Here is a 23,446-nt window from a genome sequence, read left to right as displayed (position 1 = left end):
GAAGATGAAATTGTCTGGCGAGGAGCATTATTTAAAATGAAGATTTCTATTAACAACGACGACCACCACCACAAAGAAATAAAATTTTCTACGTTAAAGCAGCCCCTCCTGTACCCTCGCTACCCACCCACCATGTGCGGAATTCAATGCATGTAATTTTACTGCGGAACCTACCTTTCCTCTTCTGTAGTTTTGCACGATGGCACTTTGCACTTTCCACCTCCCTCTCATAAAAGAAAGATTCTTTTGTGTTGGGGAATCTGAGATTCCTTGGCAAATTACTAGGCCCTTGGGAGATGCAGATATTTTGGGAAGCAGTGCCCCCCACTGCTCCCCACAGACTCTGAGGCTACATCTGCCCCCATCCCTGCCTCCCCACATCCCTACATCTCCCACTCCCATGGGGGGAATTAATCTCTGTACTCTCAGCCCAGTTATCCTAAGATTATTTATTTCGTCCTAATTCCATAGACCTTTAGAAGATTAAGAAAAAGCAGCTATACCTCTGATTTCTCACTTGACCCACTTGGTCAGACAAAGTAAGCCCAAACACCAAGGGATGGTTGAATTTCCGAGATATTCACATGAAACAAACAAACAAACAAACAAACAAACAAACAAACAAACCAACAAAAGTTTGTGGTAAATCTAGAACCAAGGAAGTAGCCTAACTAAATCACTGACTCTCATCTACCTCCCTGTGATATTTAATTCTCCTATACTGTGGCCTTCACTCAACATGAGTAAAGCTGTTTTGGCTTAGTTTTCTTTTGTTTTGTTTTTTCCTATTTAAATTAAATATTTGAAAAAAAAAAACCCACTATAACAGGTTTTATTTTTTTTTTCTCTTAATGTCGTAGTTAAGATGTACCATCTCTGGCCATAGTTAGAGATTTTTGGCAATGTGAATATTTAAGAAATTGAATTGGACAAATGAAATGGATCTTTGTTCCATACGGTGAAAATTAAAAAAAAAAAAAAGAAAGAAACTCTGATGAAAATCCCATGAGTATCAGTAGTAATAGGAATGCACAAGAACAGTGGGTGAGGTGGGGCAGTCTGGCCAAAAGAATACAATGTGGAAGTTTGTTTATTTTTCTATTATTTAAAATTTGTAAGTGTTCCTTTTTTTATTTCAAAAATGGTGGAAGTTTCTTACCGTCATTTGAACTCACACAAGTGTTTATTCTGCTGCATGTATAAGCCCTTTAAGGGCCTGTTTGCTTGTGTTAGTACAGAGGGCTGCAAAAAACAGCATGATAACACGGACAGCGCTAATAATAGCATGTTCTGCCATCAAATCGTTCAGTAAATCAGAATTAATAACATATAAAATAGGAATCTGTCAGGATATTATTTCCAGCAAAGTCAATGAAAAAATGATGTGCTTCCCTTACTGTCATTTTTTCAAGTTTTGAAAAAGATGGCATTTTACTTCTCTACCAAAGCAAACAGTTGCAAGTTCTGTACATTTTTTTGGTTTGGTTTTGTTTTTAAAAGCACTCAGTTTTTGATATTTGGGCTAACTGAAGTAGTAAGATAATTTTGTGGGCCCTCGCTCAGAGATCGTACTTTTTCCTGTTGACGCACACAGAGCATCGTAAAGGTCGACAAAACCATAATACAGATTTGTATTTATTTAGTCATTTATTATTAATATTTTTAAAGATTTTATTTTTTAAGTAATCTCTATACCCAGCTGAGGGCTAGAACTCACAACCCTGAGATCAAGGGTCACACGCTCCACCGACTGAGCCAGCCAGACACCCCCGCATGATACGAGTTTTTAAAAGAATCTTTAATTATCAGCTTTTATAGTTGAGGTCCAGGAAAGCTGCAGTCAGAAAGTGTGTATTAATTACCTGCGGTGTCCCTGCAGGTGTCAGGCAAATGAGGCTCCTGTCCGGGCTCCCTCCTTGACTAGTTCTGTGAAGTTTGCGTGTTTCTTACTGTCTCCAAACCTCAGTTTTCTCATCAGTAAGATGGCACCTCTATAGCATTTACCTTGTAGGGGTGCATGCATGTGTGTGTGCGTGTGTGAGTGTGTGAGTGTGTGTGTGTGTGTGTGTGTATGTGTGTGTGTGAGACAGAGTGAGTACGTGCAAAGGAGGGAGGGAGAAAGAATTGAAGAAAATTCTACCTTAAATACACCTTAGCACAGTTAATGTTAATTTAACTTACTACCTTTTACTATTCTTCATGAAAACTTTTCCAAGACACTTCTGCCCCAAGTTTGGAGGGAGGTAGTTGTAAAAATAGATTTTAAAATGGCATGCAATTATTTGTAAGAATAGGATCCAGGCGAAATCTGAAGCCGGTTTGTATGGGGTCACAGTAAAAGTATCCCCGCTGAATGAAGAAAGTGGGGTATGTTTTGTTTTCTCTTCTGCCTTTATTTTGAAGAATGACCTGCAGTTATATTCCTGATGATGTCGGAGATGAGAATCTCTAGCAACCCTTTTTCTAGAAACTTAGTTTTTAAATACTGTGACTTTACCATCTCCCGCTACCCCAAAGCTGATTTTTAAAAATGCCTACTTTGCCTTTTCTCAGACAAGCACTGCTCAGAGAGGAAGTGGTCGTGGTTGGCAGGCTCCCTCCGTGAATGTTTTGGGTTGGTTGATTTCTGTGGCCTCAGCACCTAAAAGTGCTCTTGTTCACTCAGCTTCAACGGCTGTTGTCATCAGCATCTTGGCAAAGAGGGCACATGGCCTGGTTGCCTAGGACAGAACTGGAAGTCAGAAAGAAAACTCTGTTGTCTCAGCTCTGCACTCTGGCTGCCTGGGCATTTGGGAGCAAATCACATTGTCCTGTCTCTCATGTTCTCTCTGTCTGAAGCAAGTCATGGCACTGGACTGCCTTCCTAGATGCATCCTGAGTCTTCCTTTCTGGGTGTTCGAGAGAGAGAGACGTTGTGAAGAAGGCCAGAGTGTTGAGCAACATACGGCACCTGTCCGCGTCAATGCAGAGGTCGCTCTTCTCCGTTTAACATCAGATAATCCAGCTGGGCATCAGGAATTCGCCGACAGCAAGATCCGGGATATGTTTTGCCAGAACTTAAACCTGAGGGTTACTGTTTATCATTCAAGACTCCGTTGTAATGTATATTTCCCCCTCCCCCTCCCCCCATTTCCTTATCTCCTTTAGACTCCAGGCTCGCATAGCTCATAGGATCCAAGAACTGGAAAATCTGCCTGGCTCTCTGCCACCAGATTTACGAACCAAAGCAACTGTGGAGCTGAAAGCACTTCGCTTACTCAATTTCCAGCGTCAGGTAATACCTTTTCCCCAGCGAATCCGAGATGAAGGAAATAAGCGGAAGTCTGTTCAATATTGTTATAAAGATATAAACTTAGTAAAACTAGTGTGTATTTCCAACCAGCAGCATAGAACCAAAAGTAATGAAGATGAATTGTTTATTATTCTACTTTTTTTCTTCTGTATATCAGAGTCATTTTTTTTTTCTCCTATATTACGGTTTCCAGAGTCAGAGTAATGGCATTTTGTTACCTTGGATGAAACCTTGAGAATAAATGGTTTAGCTTGCCTTTATGACTCCAAAGAAAAAGATAGAAGGGGGTCGATCAGAGTCTCTTTGTAAACACAAATGTAAAATCCTAGCCATTCCGAATTCTCCTCTGCTGAATTGATAGCCCCTCATTTGTAGAAATACATAGCACTGTTTTCTAACGGCTGATTATTCATCGGAGCCTAAGTTTGAAGCATTTGACCACATCAGGCCCACGTATTGACTAATCAGTGGACTGTTACCTAGTGTTCTTGCTGTGGTTCTTAGTAGTGACTGATTAATAAAAGCTAGCATGGTGATCTGTTTTATAACTGCCGAGTCTGTAGGAGACTAGTGAAATGAAGTAGAGATAGTTTTACGTTGGTGAGTTTTGCTCTGTGGACCCAAAAGGTTCAGGTCTCCTGGCCTGCACCCTGCCTCGTTTAGCCAAGGGGGAGAAGGGACGCATGCTTGCCAGGCAGGTGGGTTTACTTGGTGAAGGTCTCGGGGCGTGCAAAATGAATTATTAATGAATGAAAGTGGCTTGGAAGTATTGAATTGCATGACTCAGTCTGTTGCGGGATGTGACTAAAATCACAAAGGCACCCCACTTGCTACTGTCATAGGAACTCGGTTGGGAGTACATTTGCCCTATGGGTTATAATGTCGCAGGAGGGTGTCATGGTGACAGGGTGCTCCTCGGCCATAGCTTTGTGAGAGTAGCTTTCAGCTGAAATTCTAAATGGAAGAAAATAAAAGGCCCTGAATGCCATTTTCTTCCTTTCCTATACGGGACTTCACGAAACGCACTTCATGAAGTGCTTGCTAAAATTTTGTGAAAGTGATTAATAACCGAATATATCTTCACAAAATAATATTATATTCAGATTTGTTTCTCTGTGCTGGGACTCTTACCAGTCTCTGATTTTTTTGCTTGATGGTGTAGAAAAGTCCACCCTCTATGAAATTTTCCCAGTGAATTAACTATAGTTGATGCTGATTTGAGATTCAGTTAGATTGTTATTTTAACGTATATGCCCAATCCTTCCCCCACCCCCACCACCCCGGCTGCTACCACGTAACGTACAACATGGATAAGATACTACATTTATGGTAATCTAAAAAGAAGTCCACGATCTAGTGTGAAATTTAAATATCTTGGAAAGAATATCATCGTTGGGAGTGGGGGAAGCCAAAGCCCGTATTTCCCATTTTTCATATGAAAATTAACATTGAATTAATATTGTTTGAGTACCTGCTGCTACTGTGCATGTACAAGAAGTAACGTTTCTACTCTTTTTTGCAGAGCATCATTAAAGTCCATCTTTAGACACAAAGAGAATGTTAGTATGGCACTTAAAATGAAGTAAAATATTTCAGAAGCTCATTAGCTAATTAATACCATTAGAATAATTAAACAGAATGAATTAATTTATTGAACACCCAAGACAGCTTTTGGTTAGTGTTTTTGTTCGTGTTACAGTGCTGTAAGTTTCTGTTTTTGTTTTTAATCTGAATTACTTGGAAAGAACACTTTTACCGTCTTTGAAAGTGCTGCGTGGATTTGGCACGATTTAGTCCCTTCACTTACAAAAAACAAGGCCAACTCCGATGGAGAACCTTGTAGAGACCCCATTCTGCCCCACCAACGTGGGGCAGGGCAGTGGAGGCTGTCCAGGAGCCAGGCCTCTGTTTGGGGAAGCTCTCCCAACGGCTCCCCGCTCCCCCCTTGACCTTGACAGCTGAGACAAGAGGTGGTGGCCTGCATGCGACGAGACACAACCCTGGAGACGGCCCTCAACTCCAAAGCATACAAACGAAGCAAGCGCCAGACCCTGAGGGAGGCCCGCATGACGGAGAAACTGGAGAAGCAGCAGAAGATTGAGCAAGAAAGGAAGCGTCGACAGAAGCACCAGGTATTGGGGTGTGGACTGTGTGGCCCTACATTGACGGACACGCCTGACTGAGCCCTCAGGTGGACCCAGAAGGACTGAGAAATGTACTGACGAGGGCGGTGGGGACAAACCATGAGAACAGAAAGGTCCCTTGCAACTCCCGTGTTCCAGCCGCCCATGTGAGACAGGCCAGGCTAGGGAAGTGGGTGGCCTGTCCATGGGACTGTAAGGGGATCAGTGGAGGACCCTGCTTTCTGAATTCCAGGCAGGTGTCTTCTGCATAATCCCACGGCTAGCTGCCACCCCGATGGCCTGGAAAAGAAATGAAGAGAGCAAAACAGTTTTTGTTTTGTTTTTTTTAATTTCTTATTTATTTTTTGAGAGCGAGACACAGAGTGTGAGTGGGGGAGGGGCAGACAGAGAAGGAGACACAGAATCCGAAGCAGGCTCCAGGCTCTGAGCTGTCAACACAGAGCCCGATGCGGGGCTCGAACCTACAAATTGTGAGATCATGACCGGAGCCGAAGTCTGAGGCTTAACTGACGAGCCACCCAGGCTCCCCAAAACAGTTATTTTTATAACGAATGTAAATACAGCCTCCTGGGCTTTTCTGGGGCCCCGTTGGAGGTTTCATAGGGGTAGAGTTAAAAAAAAATTTTTTTTTAGCGTTTATTTATTTTTGAGAGAGAGAGAGTGAAAGAGCGCAAGCCAGGGAGGGGTAGAGAGGGGGGAAACACAAAATGCGTTTGTGAAGCAGTCTCCAGGCTCTGAGCTGCCAGCATAAAGGCCGACGTGGGGCTCACATCTCACAAACTGTGAGATCATGGCCTGAGCTGAAGTTGGACACTTAACCGACTGAGCCATCCAGGCACCCTGGGGCAGATATTTTAAAATGTTCCTTCCTAGGGGATTGGAAATATTTTTGATGCAGGATTTGATTTTGCATTAGAAGCCCTGTAAATTGTGTTTGTTTTCTAGTGCTCGATTTAATGCCCCAGCTTCGTTTCATTTGGAAAAAAAAATGTTAGATATTCGTTGGTACACGTGTCTCCTCCCGTATTTCAAAAGTAGATCTGAATTATGGGCGGCGATTTGCGTGGCTCCTCATCTTATTTCAAGTCACGGTTCTAAGGCGTTTAAGTTAGAGCAGAAGAGGCATGACTTTTATAACCTGGTTCTCACTGAAAATACCCTCCTCCCTCGGGTTTATTTGAGGGTGATGTGCTTTACATTTCATCACTGCTGTTTTGCGTGCTTCTGCCAATCCTTGATCCTGCCATTTTCATGGGGCCGTATTTTTTGAGGCCTCAGAGGTTTCGCTTCCACACACTGGCGCCCAAACAAACTTTGAGAGCCTTTTTCATCAGCCCCATAGCCCACAGCTCAGCTGCCAGGACACATCCCAGGGCACCTGTCCCCCAGAAGATTCTAATCGTCCACTCTCATGAAGCCAAAGTGTGTGCTTTCTTGGGCTACACTGAAACCTCATGGGAAATAGACTTTGAGTATCCTTTTCTCCTCCCTTTGGATCCCGTAGGAGTACCTGAACAGTATTTTGCAGCATGCAAAAGATTTTAAGGAATACCATCGGTCTGTGGCCGGGAAGATCCAGAAGCTGTCCAAAGCAGTGGCAACTTGGCACGCCAACACGGAAAGAGAGCAGAAAAAAGAGACGGAGCGTATCGAAAAGGAGAGAATGCGAAGACTGATGGTAAGGAGCTCGCTCGCCTGCAGGGACCCCGGGAAATGGGGGTCCTCACAGGCACCCGTATTGAGAATGGTAAATATGCTATAGCAGGGGGTGAGTAAAAGCAGCTTCTCAAACATGTTAACACGCTCCTTTGAACCTCGTATGGATGGAGTAGGAACATCTTCTCTTTCCTGGACAGCACATACCACGAATCCAGGACCACGGCTGATGAGTCGAGTACTTGCCTGTCCTGGGGCAGCATTGCTGTTCAGATTATAGCTTCTCACATAAAGGCGGGTCGTACAGCTTTCAGGAATTGTATTTAACAACCAGATCGTCCTTTGTAAAATTTTGCGTCTTTGAGACTCATGATACAGGTTGCTTTGCATGAATGTGTCATGAAGTTATATCTTGGACTCGAAGAAGGTCTGTTTTTTTGAAGCCTCTGGTGTTATCCTTTTTTTTTTTTTAATGATAGAAATTTCTCCCTAGCAGTATAAAAAGTGATTTTTAAGTTAATTTTGAAATGTTGCGTTTTTGGTCATAGCTGTGTTATTGTCAAAGGCTACCCGCGGGTCATTACATTTATGCTATTATTTTTTAATGGATTTATAAATACAGAAGGGATTGGTTTACATCATTGGCCAGGGTGTTTGGTTTTATTGACCATTTATTTTTGGAATTGGACCTCGGAGCACACCATGGAATTTTAAAAGTGTGTGTGATCTATAATGATACGAGACCTGCAAATTGTACCTGGGACATAATGCCTGAGAATAGGATGGAGATAAAATCATTAGCCTTGGCCCATAATTACGAACCTGGAAAATTCCAAGTGACAAGGCCTTTCTTGGTGTTATTATGGTTTGAATTTTTTTTCCCCACTAATTTTGTGGATTCCAGAGACTACACACCATGTTTTAAAGAGCCCTGTTTCCAGGTATTACTAAACCTTAGATCTCCTCCAACCTCCCTCCTCTGCTTTTTCGGGAAGGAGACGACTGTCCACGAGATTTCTAACTAGCCAAGGAGGCTGCTTTATAGTAATTTGAGCAGTAAGCGGTCAAAATTTGTCTGATTCAACTGGAGTGAAACTGTATTAGAACTTCAGTAACAGATTGGTTTGACACTAATGATTAGGCATTTGCAAATCATTAATTTTTGCAATTAAATGATGGAATATACAGATAACAGGGAAACTGCAGTTTTTATCACTCTTTCTTCAAGTGAGATCAACCATAACCAAAAGCAATTAGAGTTATAATAGCATTTGAGGTTCACACTCATCCACGGGGCAGACAGCAGCTAGACTGGGTTATAAAACGGCTGTCACTCGGGCACATGCTGGAGTGGTGCCCCTGGACCAAAGATCCCCAGCTTTTCCGCAGAGTGGAAGATTTTGTGGTATGTCCCTTTTTATCCTGCGTGTCACATGAGGAAAATATTTTGAGCTGTCCTTTTTATTGGGATGCATAAAAGAGATTTCTCTTGAAATGGCCCAGAGTACATCAGAGTTTTTATTGCATTTAACCTCATAATGTTGCTTAATGGGAGGTAGAGGTGGAAATTACTGCACCTGTTTTATTACCCAGCAGTATCAGACTCCAGGTGCTAAATGACTCACCTCTAGTCACGTAGGCCCATCGCGCCGTGCCTGTCAGTGACAAAACTCCCCCGAATTTGACTTTTCCTATCAGCCGCGGTATTTGTGATGCTTTTACGTATATGAAGTTATACTTACTACACTTACAGTCCATTGGAGTCTTTGCCATTAGAAATACTTACTGAACTATTTCTGAATGAAGAGATCTTATGTCTGGAATTTGCTTCAGGACACTCTAGCTTGGGACTGGGGAGAGGACTTGAGGGAAGGGTAGCCGTGAAAAGGGAGTCCTCGTGAGTTAATTCCTGTTGCTTGGTGTTGGTGAGATGAGAGATTATACTCTCCTCTCTACTTTCAGTTGTTTGAAAATTTCCAGAATACAAAGTTAAGGATACACTTTGGATGATGGATTCTCAAATTTTATCTGTGTGTGTGTGTGCGTGCGCACGCATGCGTGCGCACAAAAAACGTTAGAAGAGCAAAGAGCTGACTTTGAGGACTTGCTCACACCACATAAGTAGTGTGGTTCAGTGTCCTGACTGCTACGAGCCCGCGTGTCCTGGGACGCAGGCGTGGCGCCCCCAAGCGCGCCCCAGGCCCGGATTGTGCGCCGTAACTCACGCAGCCTGGATCCTTAGGTTGCCCGCACTCACCACCGGTCAGAGTTCAGACCATGAGGGGGGCGGATGAGTGGCAGATGGAGTCGTCTGCCAATCTTTATGGCGCCCTGACCGTGTTCTTCTTTCCTTAATAGGCTGAAGATGAAGAGGGCTACAGAAAACTGATTGATCAAAAGAAAGACAGGCGTTTAGCTTACCTTTTGCAGCAGACTGATGAGTATGTGGCCAACCTGACCAACCTGGTTTGGGAGCACAAGCAAGCCCAGGCCGCCAAAGAGAAGAAGAAGAGGAGGAAGAGGAAGAAGGTGAGTGCCCTAGTGAGTCAGAGGAGAGGAGTGTATGGTCAGGAGCCAGTCCAGGGCCCTTTAATACATTCTCCTGGGGCACCTGGGTGGCTCAGTCGGTTAAGCATCCGACTTCGGCTCAGGTCATGATCTTGCGGTTCATGGGTTCGAGCCCCGAGTTGGGCTCTGTATTGGCAACCCAGAGCCTGGAGCCCGCTTCAGATTCTGTGTCTCCCTCTCTCTCTGCCCCTCCCCTGCCCAAGCTGTGTCTCTCTCTGTCTCTTAAAAATAAAAGAACTTAAAAAAACATATATATATATGCATATATACATGTATGTGTATATACATATATATGTGTATATATATATATATGTGTGTGTGTGTGTGTGTGTGTGTGTCATCAAAGAGGTGATGAGGCACACCAGACCACAGGTCGGAGATGAGGGTGTAGCCAGTAGGATGTTCCAAACTGTAACGGTTCTGTCCATACTTTCACGGTCCCGTACAGTGTTGAAATATCAAGTGTATACGGTCAGTCAAAAAGGGAAAGATGTGAGGGCACAGAAGTATTTGCTTAAGTTTAATGCCAGTGTGGTAGGGCGATGAAAATTAAGAAGGAATGCAGAGTACAGATGGAAAGAGCCTGAGAAAGATGTTAAGAGATGGCCTTGGGGTACTTTCGAAACAGATTTCCGTCTGTTTGTTCGAACGGGAGACAGTGTCAAAGTGGTTCCTTCATTCAGTTCAGCTGCCCTGGTGTCACAGTAGGGTGAGTGTCTAAGGCAGGGTTTTAGGTTATTACAGAGAACAGTAAATAGTTTTATGTACAATATAACCTAATTATATTGCACGAAAGTGAAGAGTAAGATTTAGAATTTCTGCCCTGCAGATATTGTACCTCGATTCAAGGGCAACCTGCCAGTGTAGACCTGTGAATACAGATCCTCTCTGAATCCTGAGTGGTCTGGTGATTTGGTTCTTGGTTCATGTTTTGTTTTCACGACACACCCTGATTGGCCTGGGCACACACACCAGCGAGAAACAGGAAGTCTCGGCCAGGGCTGTGAGGATCGAAGATTGGTGCCATTTAATCATTTATTCTGTGCACTGAATAATTGAACGCAATGTTTTTCAAAAAATAATTAATTTCATGGCTCCTGAATTCCCATCCCTGCTTCATAATTAAGGAGGAGGAATAAATGATTGAGAAGGTGCCTTCTTGCACCTGACTTCTTTAGTAGAAGATAGCTTCCCGCATTGTGAAGAGCGCGCAATGACTCAGGGCTTGGATTTAGACATTTCGTCGTTGAGCGATCCCTCATTTTCTTGTCAAGGTGGCATTATAGACTCTGCAGAATGCCAGCTCCCAGTTTCTGACTTCAAAAGACGCTTTCAGAGTCAGAGAAAGGCACATGGGCAAACAGGTAGAAAGAATTCTGTAACATTCCACAAGGGGACCCCGTGAAACGGCAGTTTTCGTTTTTCCCAGTCCGGAGCTGTGTTTTGCAGAAGTGGCCAGGAAAAGGTCACCCCGTTGGTGTTCGTAGCAGTAAAATTCAAATTCTACTTGGTGTGTGTGTGATGTAAAAGCTGAAGGGTCCCCGAATTGAGCTTCTGGCTTATAATTAATGGATTCCTGCCATGGTATTAGATTGTTATATCATCGTAGGCAAAGAAAGATCTCTAACTGAGTGATGGGGATTATGCCTTTATTTTTGTGTTAATCTGTATAGAGCGGGAACCTGTCACACTATTTTTCACGATGCTGCCAACTTTGCATGATCTATAGATTGGCTCTCTACTTCCAAACTCTTAGCTTCAGGTTTGCTGATAGCATTTATTCTTTTCTCTTTTATCTGTTTGTTTGACGAGTATCAACTGAAGCTAGGCAGCGGGCTACACGTTGGGGGAGAAAGAAGGCGATGGCAAGGAGAAGCACACGTGCCTTCTCAGTTCCATCAGAGAGCGAGAGGCAGGTAGACATTAATCAAATATGCAACCAGGTACATAATGATAAACCATGATGAATGCGGAAAAGGAAGCCCCAGGAGTCAAATTGGGGGTGGGGACTGGTTTCCTGGCAAAAGAATAATGGATACCAAAGCAACTCCCTCCTGTCTGCCTGGTGGGAATCTCTGGGTGGCTCTGGCTGGTTATCTCACACGATTCAATGTGCAGAACCATTAGTTGATCATCAGCCCTCTGCCTCCTTCCCGGTGCTCTGTCAGGTTGCTCAGCATTTGAGCACACCCTGCCCTCAGCAGGACTGGGGAGGACCTGCTGTATTTCTTTCCCGGGGCCATCTTGCTGGGACAAATGGGATAATGGAGGAAACAAAGAAACCAGGCTCCTTCCTGAAACCTGTCTCTTTCCTGGGGCTTTGAGACTTCTTTCAAAGCAAGTTACACAATTGCAGATGCACCTTTATTCAAGTGCAAAGCAAATGGATGCTTTCAAAAGCTGATTATTTGACAGTTTGGATTATCTGTAGTTCTTCTTCCCTCCATTAGAGTGAATGATTGAGATGGCTCCTTCCAGCTTCTCTGCTGGGAAGGAAGGCTGTGTCCTGAAGCTTAAAAGTTCTGCACTGACCCTTTGAGAAAGCATTTTCCCACAGAACAGTATTATGCTGTACCTGTCTGCGGTTTGTTTGTTCATTCGTTTGTTTTTAATGAAGTAAGGCATCAATAAGCCTTTATTTTGAGAAAGCCTTCTTTACCCAGTGGACCAAGAACATTGTGCTATAGCAACAGGTATAGGACCACTCGGCTACAGCTGACTGTATCTACACTCCTGTAGATGAGTGTGGTTGACCTTGTAACTTAAATGGAAAGGGATCGATTTTTTTTTAATTGCCCCAGTGTAACAGAGAAGTTCTCTCTCTTTCTGGTGGAGTTTATTGTGTTTCCTTGCTATTGGTAAACAGGAGAGTGGGTTTTCTTTAACCTGCCTTGACCATGTTTGCTTCTCTGTTCTCACCATCAGAGCTGCTGCTGTGACGTATAACATTTATAAATCATTCTGGAGCTTCTCGCTGTGGGTCTGGTCTTCCGTTAATGCCCTTGAAGTGGAGGAATAGGAAACGAAATATATGTATCTACCTAGGTGTTAGAGGAGGCATAATTTGTAAAGTATGGAAATATCTAATTATGTGAAACCAGTCTTTGCAGTGTGACAAGATTAATGTACTCTGATGTGCACTCTGCATGACCTTGAGGTCTCTGTCCCCTGCCATGATCGTTCTCTTAACATCTGCTGGGTGACTACAAGGTATAAAAGGGCATGGGGCTACATAAGGCCACCAGGGTGTGTACAAATAGGATTGAGCATACTAGAGTAGAAAATTGAGCCACTGTCTAATAAATCACATTAGTCTGCAGACTTTTAAATTTCGTACAAATTTGCTTTCATTCCCTTATAGAGTATTTCATTAAAAGACCTATTACCTCGTGCTTCAGTCTCTGGATCTGTAAGAAGGTGATAGGATTACATGGCAAAGTGTATCTAAAGCATTTAGTGGGGCCCTGGGCAGCTCAGTTGGCCAAGTGTCCGACTCTTGATTTCTGCTCAGATCATGATCTCAGAGTTTGTGAGATTGAACCCTGTGTTGGGCTCTGCCCTGACAGCACAGAGCCTGCTTGGGATTCTCTGTCTCTTTCTCTTTCTCTCTCTTTCTCCGTCTCTCCTTCTCTTTCTGCCCCTCCCCTGCTCTCTCTCTCTCTCTCTCTCTCTGTCTCAAAATAAATAAGTAGACTTAAAAAAAAGCATTTAGAGTATACCCTGGCACAGAGTAAGTGCTCAGGTAGTATTAATTATTTTATGAAACAATTTTGCGGTATAAATGTAGGATAGTAATTGTTGAAATGTGGTTATAGTTGTTTTTTTTTTAAATAAAATCTTCTCTTTCCCCATGCTGTATGTTCTCTGTGATGTCGAGAGAATAAATGGCTACTTTATGTATGTATGTATGTATGTATGTATGTATGTATTTTAGTTAGGAGCAATTAGGTAAGATGGCTTTTAGGACAGTGACAGGTTCTTTGCCTGTTGAGGCATGTAGTAGGAAGTGAAGATTTATTCTTTGTGGTGGACCCTGCCTATCTCTCTCTCCCTAGCTCCTACAAGGAGAATTTTTTAATCATGAAGCCTCTAATTTACGGTGGTTCCTGGTGGTAATAAGGTGGCCCTTGCAGGGCTTTAGAGTTCTTCCTTCAGCTGTGGTCAGGAGCCCATGCCAGCCATCCCCGACCTCCCTCACCCAACCTACTGTCAAGACGCGTGGTCGTTTCACAGGCTCAGCTTCCCGGGCTGTTGACTTCAGGCCAAAAATAAATATTTAATTCCCTCTTCCAAAGTCTTTCAATGGCGTGTATACCAACAGAACTACACCCTTGCTATTAATTTGTGACATTTCTTGGAAACTCAAGATACTAATAAGAACCGTCCAAATCCCATGGGGGACTGTTGGGTCAAGTACCTTTTCCATCGTAGTGTTCAGTTTTCCTTCCAGAAGTTCTTTAATTCTCTTTCTCAGAAGACACTGTTAGGAGTAAATCTCAGGACCGTGACATATTGGAGGGGGAGTGTTTCTGGCACAGCATACCACATTGGTCAGTATGGTAAGAGGAAATGTGTTTTCATCCTTTTTAGATATCAACAAATCAGAAAAACCTGTTGGTGTAGTTTTTGGTGAAAAGAGGCATCAGATGCAAACGTATAGTAATATTGTTGAGACCCTTGTTTTAAATTCAAGCCACTCTCCACTTCTTCTCAATTCTTCTGTCTCTCCTGTTTCTCCCCCCTCCCCCCAAGATGATGATGTACCCCCACGAGGACAATTTCACAGGTCAAAGAAAAGTTCTAAGAAATTCTGGGCATCTGAGTGTAGGGACTGTGGTCAAGGTAGGTGAATGCAATGCCAGCGTGATTAGATTAATTTGATTAGCTCAGTATCAAAATGGGTGAAAACTGAAGTTTGGATCAGAGTCCTGCTTAACTGGATTGACCAGTTACTTGAGTCAAAAATGTTGGAGTTGGTTTTCTCTGCAGAGTACAAGCACAATAATGTGCAGTTGCCTGTTCATTTGATATTCTTGGGTATTTTTTATTGCTTGATCACCTATCTTAATGCTCAAAGGTCCACTTGAATGACAGTAAAAATAACCCAAGTGGTTTCTGAAAGCTTAGGTTTCCGCTGAAACAGAATGAGTCTGTAAGATGCCAGCGCTCTTGAACGTTGTTTTAGCATAGTGTAACAACACCTACTGGGGGATAAAATGCATTTGCTTCATCATACAAATTGTAAAATTGTGAAATATTTGGTAGAAAACCGTTTCTTTACAGATCGAGGCCGTTCGTGGCCTGTGTTGGGGTAGTGATGTGAAGGAAGTGCCCCGCTGAAGTTTATTTTCCTGGGTGCGGGCTTACACAGGATTTTCACGTGTAGGGATTCCTTGGCCTCTTTGCGCCCATTGCCAGTTATCTCACATAGCTTCTGCAAGGAAAACAGGTAGCAGTGCACACAGCTTGGTGAACATTCCTAAGTGGAATTTCTAAATTGCCATTGGCCTTGGGCATTGGGAAGCCACATTGTTTTTAGTTGTGAGTAATTTGTTCCGTATCCCCTTCCATCACTAGGTGAATTACACTCCTTCCTCCCTCCAGCAAGCATAATTTGTCCCCAACGTTTTGCAGGTTGGAAGAAGCCAAGACAGGGTCCTTTTAGTCCTGATTAATGGATGAACTACAGTGTTGTAGTTTTTTTTGTAGTTTTTTTGTAGGATTGTTTTGTTTTGTTTTTAATTGATGGAGAAAAAAAAGCTCAGGCATCAGCTGGTAATGTAGGATGTGTTTGTAATCATGTGATGGAGATAACTGTATATGAAGGTTCCTCAACTGGTGGGAGACCATGGTAACACCAAGAGCAATCTGTTTGGAGTTAACATTGAACCAGGAAAAGGGATGTTTTGTAGGATTGATTATTTATTTATTTATTTATTTATTTATTTATTTATTTATTTATTTTTGTGGGGGGGTGGGCGGCCAAGATAAAGCACCAGTGTCATGGGAGATCCAGAGATCACCAAACTGAAAGAATCCAAAGCATGATGGGAGAATGTGTTGTCTCTTGCCATAGAGTAGACTGCCACCTGGCTTCCACCTTGTGTAATAGCAGCAGGATTGGGTATAAATTCAGGGCGTGCCAGTTCTGTGAGGAATTGTGTGTGTGTTCTTAACTAATTTTATGGTTTGCAAATACATTGGCATGTAATTACAATAATGATGATTCATTGAGTGTATGCTAAGTGGATGCTTCTTTATTATTATAATTTTTGGTGCTTGCCTGCCTGCCTTCCTTCCTTCCTTCCTTCCTTCCTTCCTTCCTTCTTTTACCAAATATTTACTTAGCACCTTTTACGTGCCAAGACCCCTTGTCAGTGTGGGGATATACGTGTGACAAAACAGACAGAAATCCCTGACTTCATGGGATGAACCTTATGAAGCAGTTTCAGGCAGTGCTATAGCCAGTCTCACAGACATAAAGGAATAGTCTTCAGACAGTCATTGAAACTTGTGCATTGTGGAGGTTGATGCTAGGAGTATATATGTATATAACAGTATATAATGGAACACTGGATTGTACGTACTGAAATAGCGATCCTTTCCTGCCTCAGCCCCATGAGGGAGGGACTGTTACTGTCCCTTTTTTACAGAAGAGGGAAGCACGACGGAGATTTGCTCAAGATCACATAGCTCAGATCTCTTGTTTGTAGTGACAGAGCTGGGGATTCAAACACTGGTGGTCTAATTCCAGAACCAAATTTTTAAAATCTAATCTGACATTGCCTCTTGAATTTGATATTATTTTTAAAATGAGTTTAGAGGATTTAAAATAAAGGACGGGCCTGATTGTGAGGCAGTTTTTAGATAACACTCTAGCTAGTCAAAGCATATTCATAGAAGAGTATCCTTTAGAATGGTTTTGATTCTATTATTTATGGTCCTTCAAGCTTTTTAATGTACTATTCATTGAAATGGTGATCCAGTTCCACTCGCTAGATATTGGAAATTGGCTTATTCATTGTCTCATTTGATTTTCTTTGTTGGCCAAATTTGTAGCTTATTTCTGATTTGTATGGAAAGAATGGTGGGATTAATTGACTTTCTCCCATTAATTAAAACAGTCGCCTGAGTGTAGTGCCCGAGAATTCCAAAATTGGAACTCTTAGGGGCTGGTCACATGGGTGGTTTCTTTTCTGGGCTTTTCTGCCATTGTTCTCTATATCCTTCGCCAAGATATAGAGCCTGGTGTCTTTTTTGACGCTCATCACTCCTTTGGAGTGTAAACGTTTTTCACGTTGGGGCGGCATACATAGAATATTAAATTCTTGGGAAATCATAACCAAAGGGAGCATTTTATTTCCTGCTCTTTGGTAGAAGCACTGCAATTTTTTTTTCATGCCCTTTGCTTTGGCATACATACGTACATGTATTCCTTGTAAGACAATTTTGAAAGAACTTCCCCAAAATTTCAAACGTTTATGGGATCTGCATTTCTTCAGTATGTACAAAGGGTTGGATTTTGAACATTGCCTCTCAAAGCTGTTTTGTCAAGAGACAATTGAGTTATTTTCATGGAAAGCAAAAATGTATTATATAATCAATGCCTTAAGTAAACAGAGTAGAGTTAATATCGATTCTGTATCATTATATATATTTTTAATTAACTAAAGAGCCCAGGGGAGGAAAGCTCGTTTTCTTAAATGTCTTGATAAAGGAAATGACTAAAGTTGTTTTTTGTTTTTTTTTCCTCACACACGAAGAGTATAGCTTTCCAGCAATAACTTTCAAATAAGGATTCTAAAAAGGTGATGGAAAAGATTTCCCTTGTCAAAGAGGTTGTTATAAATGTAAGAAATTTGAGACTCTTCTGTGTTTATTGCAGATGAGACTCTCTCGGGTATGCCCCAAATGTGACATAATCCTCGCTTTTCATTTAGGCTGTCTTTGAGGCACATGGAGGTTAATGGACTAAGATATTGAAATATTTAAGAAATGGCAGGTGACGGAATTTGTCATGAGATCACAGTATCTGTATCACATTTGCTCCTAGTACCCACCGTAGAAATACTGTGTATTATGAAAAGCCGATTAGGTTGAATGGAAAACATCCGGAGAGCTCAAAGGATTGTTGTACGATTCTTTGTTTTTATGACCCAAGAGCGGTTCCGAGTTTATTCGTGATGGACGTTTTTAGAAACCTTGCCAAGGAACGTGGAGCCAGTTACATCAGGATTTGTCTTCCCAGTGCCAAACAGGGGAAGGACATTCCACGTGCTGACCTCAGCCCTGATGTTCTCATACCTTCAGCATTTTGGGTCCTGGAAGACTCGACCCACAAATCTTTGGTGTGTGCCAGCCTTGAATCATATGTGGCTTTCAGTAACTCCCCGCAAGTTGCCCGTGAAAGACACACCTTGTCTCAGACAGCGAAGAGAAATACAAATGAAAGGCATTAACACGTAAGCTTTGTTGGATGATGATGAGTGGCGATGAAGTGCTTTTTTATACCACAGCACTGCCACAAAGTTCTTCTTGTAACCGTCTTCTTGATTCACGTACACCTGACATCTTGACCTTGCTTTGCAGAAGGCCGAAGAGATTGCCGAGGGAGGAGAGTCTGCCCTGGGACCAGACGGAGAGGTGAGGCGTTTTGCACCCATTTCTGCTCTGTTCTGCTCCGTGAGTCCCCACCATGCCCTACGGCACCGTTTTCTGTGAATACCAACGTTATTTTTACTCAGCTATTCATTTCTAAGTAAAAATAGTAGTACATTAGCATAGTTGAAAATTAGAATAGCATAAAAGGGATATACTGGAAAGGCATCTTCCGTCTCAGACGAAGTTTCTTGTGTACCTTCTGGAATCTTCTGTGTACCTATATGTTTATGAATGTATAGCATGTGTGTAAGAACCTTAAGTGATTGTATAATTGCATTTCCCCAGCAAATGATACAGAAACATAAAATATGACCCAGTTTCCTTCGTGTATTACTAATTTGAAATTATGAAACTCCGTAAACGATTTACATATTTGGTTAACTTATTTTTTGACATTGTGTGTAGGTTTATGATAGGGCTTCTATGTGTGGAGTCATCAGCACATTCCTAAATGTTATTTCCTAGGATTTTGAAAATTCTCCTGAATCATGAGAACACAATTACTTATTTATTGGACTTTTTTTTCTCCGAAAACTCAAAGTTCTCTGCCAATGATTCACATGAGGAGGCATACGTACCCCTCTCCACAGCCGAATGGGAGGGAGTATGTTTCAAACTGTCTTCTCTCATGGATTCTGATAAACCTGCTTGGGGAACCCTTCTAGAATCACTGTACATGGGAGGCGTACTCTGAATGTGAACATCCTGGATCCAGAGAAAAAGGTTGAAACCACTATTCTGCGCAGAAACTTCTTGAACAGTAAATGTGGCTTAACCACTGTAATCTATCACAGGGAAAGAAAGGATGGGGTTAAGAGTCTAACGTGTAAGGCCCTCTCAGTGAGCCATTCTAGGGGAAGAATACCATATATTGGAGCACTTAGAAACCACTCTGATTTGTAATAGCCCCCAGCCTTACCTGAGCATGCCTCACAAGGGTCTGTAACTAACAAGCACACAGGGAGAGATTTAACGTGTTAGCGGGACAATGCTCTTACCTCTTATCATCTCTTGGGAAAATTAGCCACTGATCTTGGGCTTGTGACATGCACCTTTTTTTTTTCTTTTAATCTCAACACATGTGCATTCTGTTTGCTCAAGTTGGCAAAGTGGACATCTTGCTCAGTTTGTTTTGAAATCATGTTCTTACACTCTGCTGTGCTCATTCAGTGCTTTTTGCCAAAGATCTAATTCCAGCTACAGTGATTCCCAATTTTCTTTGAGGCATGACATAAGAATGAAAAAGCTATATTATAATAGTTCAAGGTAACGTAAGCTGACTTTTCCGAGGGAGGCGATAGCGACTGGTAGGTCTTGATCACATGGGTGTGTAGATGACCTTTCACATTAAAGAGAAAGAAACGTCGTGCGTGCAAAGTAATGGTGTTCACATGCATCGCTTTAGCACACATAAAAGAAAAACAAAAAAGACAGTTTGGAGTAATCCTTTTCTTTTTTTAAAGCTTATTTTGGTTGATAATCATAATATATTGTTTTTTATTCTTACAGTGTTTTCTTAAAGGAGAAGGGAGAAAGAACTTTTTTTTTCTGGTCATTTTTAAAAAAATTTTTTTAAATGTTTATTTATTTTCAAGAGAGACAGAACACACGTGGGGGAGGGGCAGAGAGAGAGAGGGAGACACAGAATCCAAAGCAGGCTCCAGGCTTTGAGCTGTCAGCACAGAACCCGACGCGGGGCTCAAACCCACAAACCGTGAGATCCTGACCTGAGCCAAAGTCGGAGGCTCAACCAACTGAGCCACCCAGGCGCCCCTCTGGTCATTTATTATAAAGATACGTAAGATAAGCTACTGTATACTGTTTTTCCTACCATTTATATTTAACTTCAATTAAGAACAATTAGGAAAAATCCTTTGGAATTGATAAGTTCTCTAAATATTGAATTTTATTACCTTTAAGGAGATAGATAACTGGAGGACTCCTAAAACATCAAGCATTTCCAAACCAACAACGTCTGGCCTGGGGGTCTGCTCCTAGAGGTGACGTCACCCTGTAATGAGTTGCACGCATTTGCATAGGATTACTCCATTTTTACGCGTCTTAAAAAAATTTGTTCTCTGAAGTAGGTTGAATGCAGCCTCTGCAATTTCATTTTTTTCTCCTAATTTTCTGAGCAAGCCATTTTTCATTGAGAGTCTAATAATGAACTTCAGCTCAGTCTTGGCCCGTTCGCCAGGTTTCAGATGAGCAGAGCTTTTTGCTTTAAAATCCTACTCCTAGCACCCGTGGCTGCATTAGATGCCAGGCCATTTGGTTCTGCAGAAGCTTAGACTGGCCCCTCATGAGGTGACAGTACCTTTCTCTGTTCCTGTTTTCTCAGAAACCATGACTTTGCAATAGTTGTTATCTGGGGAAGTATTATTTGGGGGTTGAGGGTTCTGAGTTGCAAATGGCAAAAATCAACCCTGCCAGATTTAAGTGAGAAGAGAATATGTTAATGGGATATTGGGTAATTCATTGGATCTCCAAGAAAGCCCGGAGAACATGCCTCAAGGCTACAGCCAGCGCTGAGCCGAACAGCTCCACAGCGAGACCTATGGCTGACGCTGGGAGGCAGGAGCTGCACAAGGCCACTTGCTGTGCTCTGCCCTCCCTCCAGCATGCCTGTTCCTGCCGGCTTCCCCAGCCTTCTGGGTCCCTATACAGAGCCTTGGTGAGTGCGTCCGGTGGATGGAGCTGAGGTCTTGTGCTGGTGGCCTTGCTGTAAGAGAGGCTGGTGTTTTCAGCTTCTTCAGTAGGAGGTGGTATTCCACTTCCTGCCAGGATTCCATAGGTGGTGAACTTTCCATTCACAGAAAAAGGGTTCAGATGCTGGGCAGCCAAAAGGCTGAGAAATGCCCAGCACAGAATTGGGAGGCTGTGTGAACACCAAGCGGTGATGTGTATTTTTTTTTCTCCTTTCTAGCCCATAGATGAAAGCAGTCAGATGAGTGACCTCCCTGTCAAAGTGACTCACACAGAAACTGGCAAGGTCCTGTTTGGACCAGAAGCACCCAAAGCAAGTCAGCTGGACGCCTGGTTGGAGATGAATCCTGGGTATGGCCTAAAAGCAGAAATACTGGGGGAGGGGGCACCTGGGAGGCTCAGTCAGTTGAGCGTCCAACTTCAGCTCAGGTCATGATCTCAGAGTTCGTGAGTTTGAGCCCCGCATCAAGCTGTCTACTGGCAGCACAGAGCCTGCTTCAGATCCTCTGTCCCCCTCTCTCTGCCCCTCCTGCGTTCTCTCTCTCTCTCTCTCTCTCTCTCAAAATAAATTGAAGCAAGCAAACAAATAAAAAAGCCAAAAAAACAATAAAACAGAAGTACTGGCCTCCTTTGACTTCTTAGAGTTTTGTGCTCCTTGTACACTCTTAGAACTAAAACAGCATGACCTTTACCGATCTGGTTAAAGTTATTTCACCTGCATCTGTCATTTGTGCATAGAACATGCTAGTTAGGTCACGGGTGTACATATTATAGTTTAATAAAAAACTAAGCCCCCTCTTGTTCGCACTCCTTTTCCTGTAGTTACGAAGTCGCCCCCCGATCCGACAGCGAAGAGAGTGATTCTGATTACGAGGAGGAGGTATGTAGTCACCTGTGTTTGGAGTGTATGGGTTTGAAAGTTAATGGGGGAGGCACCCGTGTCTGTCTGTCGCGTCTTCCTCCAGTGTTGGCCTTTGGGGGACGCCTGGGGCTGAGGGATGAGCCAAAGCCGTGATGGCACAATCCCCACGGTACAGTGACCTCTCGGGGGCTTGTGGCCAATGGGGAAACTTGGTGAATTCTAAATTTATATGAATCCAAGAAAACAGAAGCTGACATTATGTTGGAGGGGACAGAACGGTCTTCTGGGGGAGAATTGGAGATGGTTTACTTTGGGAAGGCAGCGCCTTGCCTTACCTGGTTTGCACTGAGACTTAGTCACCTAAAGGTTTCTGCAGTCCTGTAAGCCTTAGAGTGTATTTGCAGTCAAACACCTGGAGACTTAGACAAAAGGGCAACATGCGCTTGTTTGAATGAGGTCATTGACCCTCTTGGTTTCTCTTTAAACATGATTCTGGTTTGAATTCCTTGGATATACCCATGACCCAAGGAGAAGCATGTTTCTCAGTCTCTTGGAGGGAGCAGTCAGGACATCTAGAGACTGGGATGGTAATTTTGGACACTTTTAACAGAACTTAAGAAATAATAGTAAAGGTTTTTTTTTTTTAGATCAACTGCAAAATGCTTAATAATTACATATAGGAGGGTTAAAAGAAGACTTTTATCTCCTTTATGAGAGCATTGTTATTGAGTGGTCATTAATTCTGTTTGCCAGCCTTGGAAGAATCTTGGTTCACAAAGTGCTGTGGCGTAGATCCACAGACTGGGTCATATAGCTCACCAGAGTTTTAAAACAATTGTCATTTTCTTCTGTTTTGTGCCCCCCCCCCATTTTTTTCCCCAAAGGAATCTACCATGAACACTTGTTAACTTTTACAAAGAGCAAAAAATAATAAAAGTTATGTTGAGGAAAAATAATAAAAGTTATGTTAAAAAAAAAAAAGAAGCACCCCATTAAACTGCTTTGGGTTGCATGCTATTTATTTTTTATAGGCCACTTTTGTTCCAAGGTCTTTGAAGCTTACAAAATCAATTTTAAAAATGTTTCTTGTTTACTCGGATGAGTGTGTCCATAAGTGACCCATTGGAAGCATCTTGTCATTGAGTAAGAGAACCAGGGAGGGACAGAGATGAGATACAGTAGGCTGCTGAACCCCCAGCTATCAGCCCAAGACTGACCCCTGCAGACAGCTCTAGGCAGCCGGGAATAGAGTGAACTCTGACCCAGGGGTCTAGAAACCCCGAGTCCTCATCTTGGGTCTCCCACTCATGGCGAGTCATGTTCCCCTCAAAGAACTTCATCCCTTGCCTGGAAAACGAAAGACCTGTACTGCCTCCTCGCCGGACCCCCGGCATCTCAATGATCTGTTGTCCTAGGTTTGATTGTCAGTGTTAACATCATGTCAGTTCATATGTTTTCATTCAGGAGTTGTGGGAAAGCATTATTCTCTTGAAACCTGCTTTTAAAGAATTTCTCCTGGACTATCTGGAAGGGCTGAGCCTTCAACACCAGTGGTTG

The 23,446-nt window shown here is 42.7% G+C and overlaps 1 protein-coding gene across 5 annotated transcripts in view; it reads left to right on the top strand.

Annotated features, from left to right (window-relative positions):
- Positions 1 to 23,446, top strand: part of SMARCA2 (SWI/SNF related, matrix associated, actin dependent regulator of chromatin, subfamily a, member 2) — a 178,891-nt gene that overhangs the window by 36,411 nt on the left and 119,034 nt on the right. For all 5 annotated transcript variants that reach the window (XM_030293896.1, XM_030293899.2, XM_030293898.1 and 2 more), the window contains 7 exons: positions 3,148 to 3,274; positions 5,251 to 5,424; positions 6,941 to 7,114; positions 9,451 to 9,621; positions 18,250 to 18,303; positions 21,248 to 21,378; positions 21,850 to 21,907. In XM_030293896.1, the coding sequence (XP_030149756.1) occupies positions 3,148 to 3,274; positions 5,251 to 5,424; positions 6,941 to 7,114; positions 9,451 to 9,621; positions 18,250 to 18,303; positions 21,248 to 21,378; positions 21,850 to 21,907 (889 nt within the window). The remainder of the gene's footprint in view (positions 1 to 3,147; positions 3,275 to 5,250; positions 5,425 to 6,940; positions 7,115 to 9,450; positions 9,622 to 18,249; positions 18,304 to 21,247; positions 21,379 to 21,849; positions 21,908 to 23,446) is intronic.

The sequence above is a fragment of the Lynx canadensis genome, chromosome D4 (assembly GCF_007474595.2).
Source record: "Lynx canadensis isolate LIC74 chromosome D4, mLynCan4.pri.v2, whole genome shotgun sequence".
NCBI classification, from domain to species: Eukaryota; Metazoa; Chordata; class Mammalia; order Carnivora; family Felidae; genus Lynx; species Lynx canadensis.
Note: the sequence above shows the minus strand (reverse complement) of the source record. Positions and strands in the feature narration are given on the sequence as shown.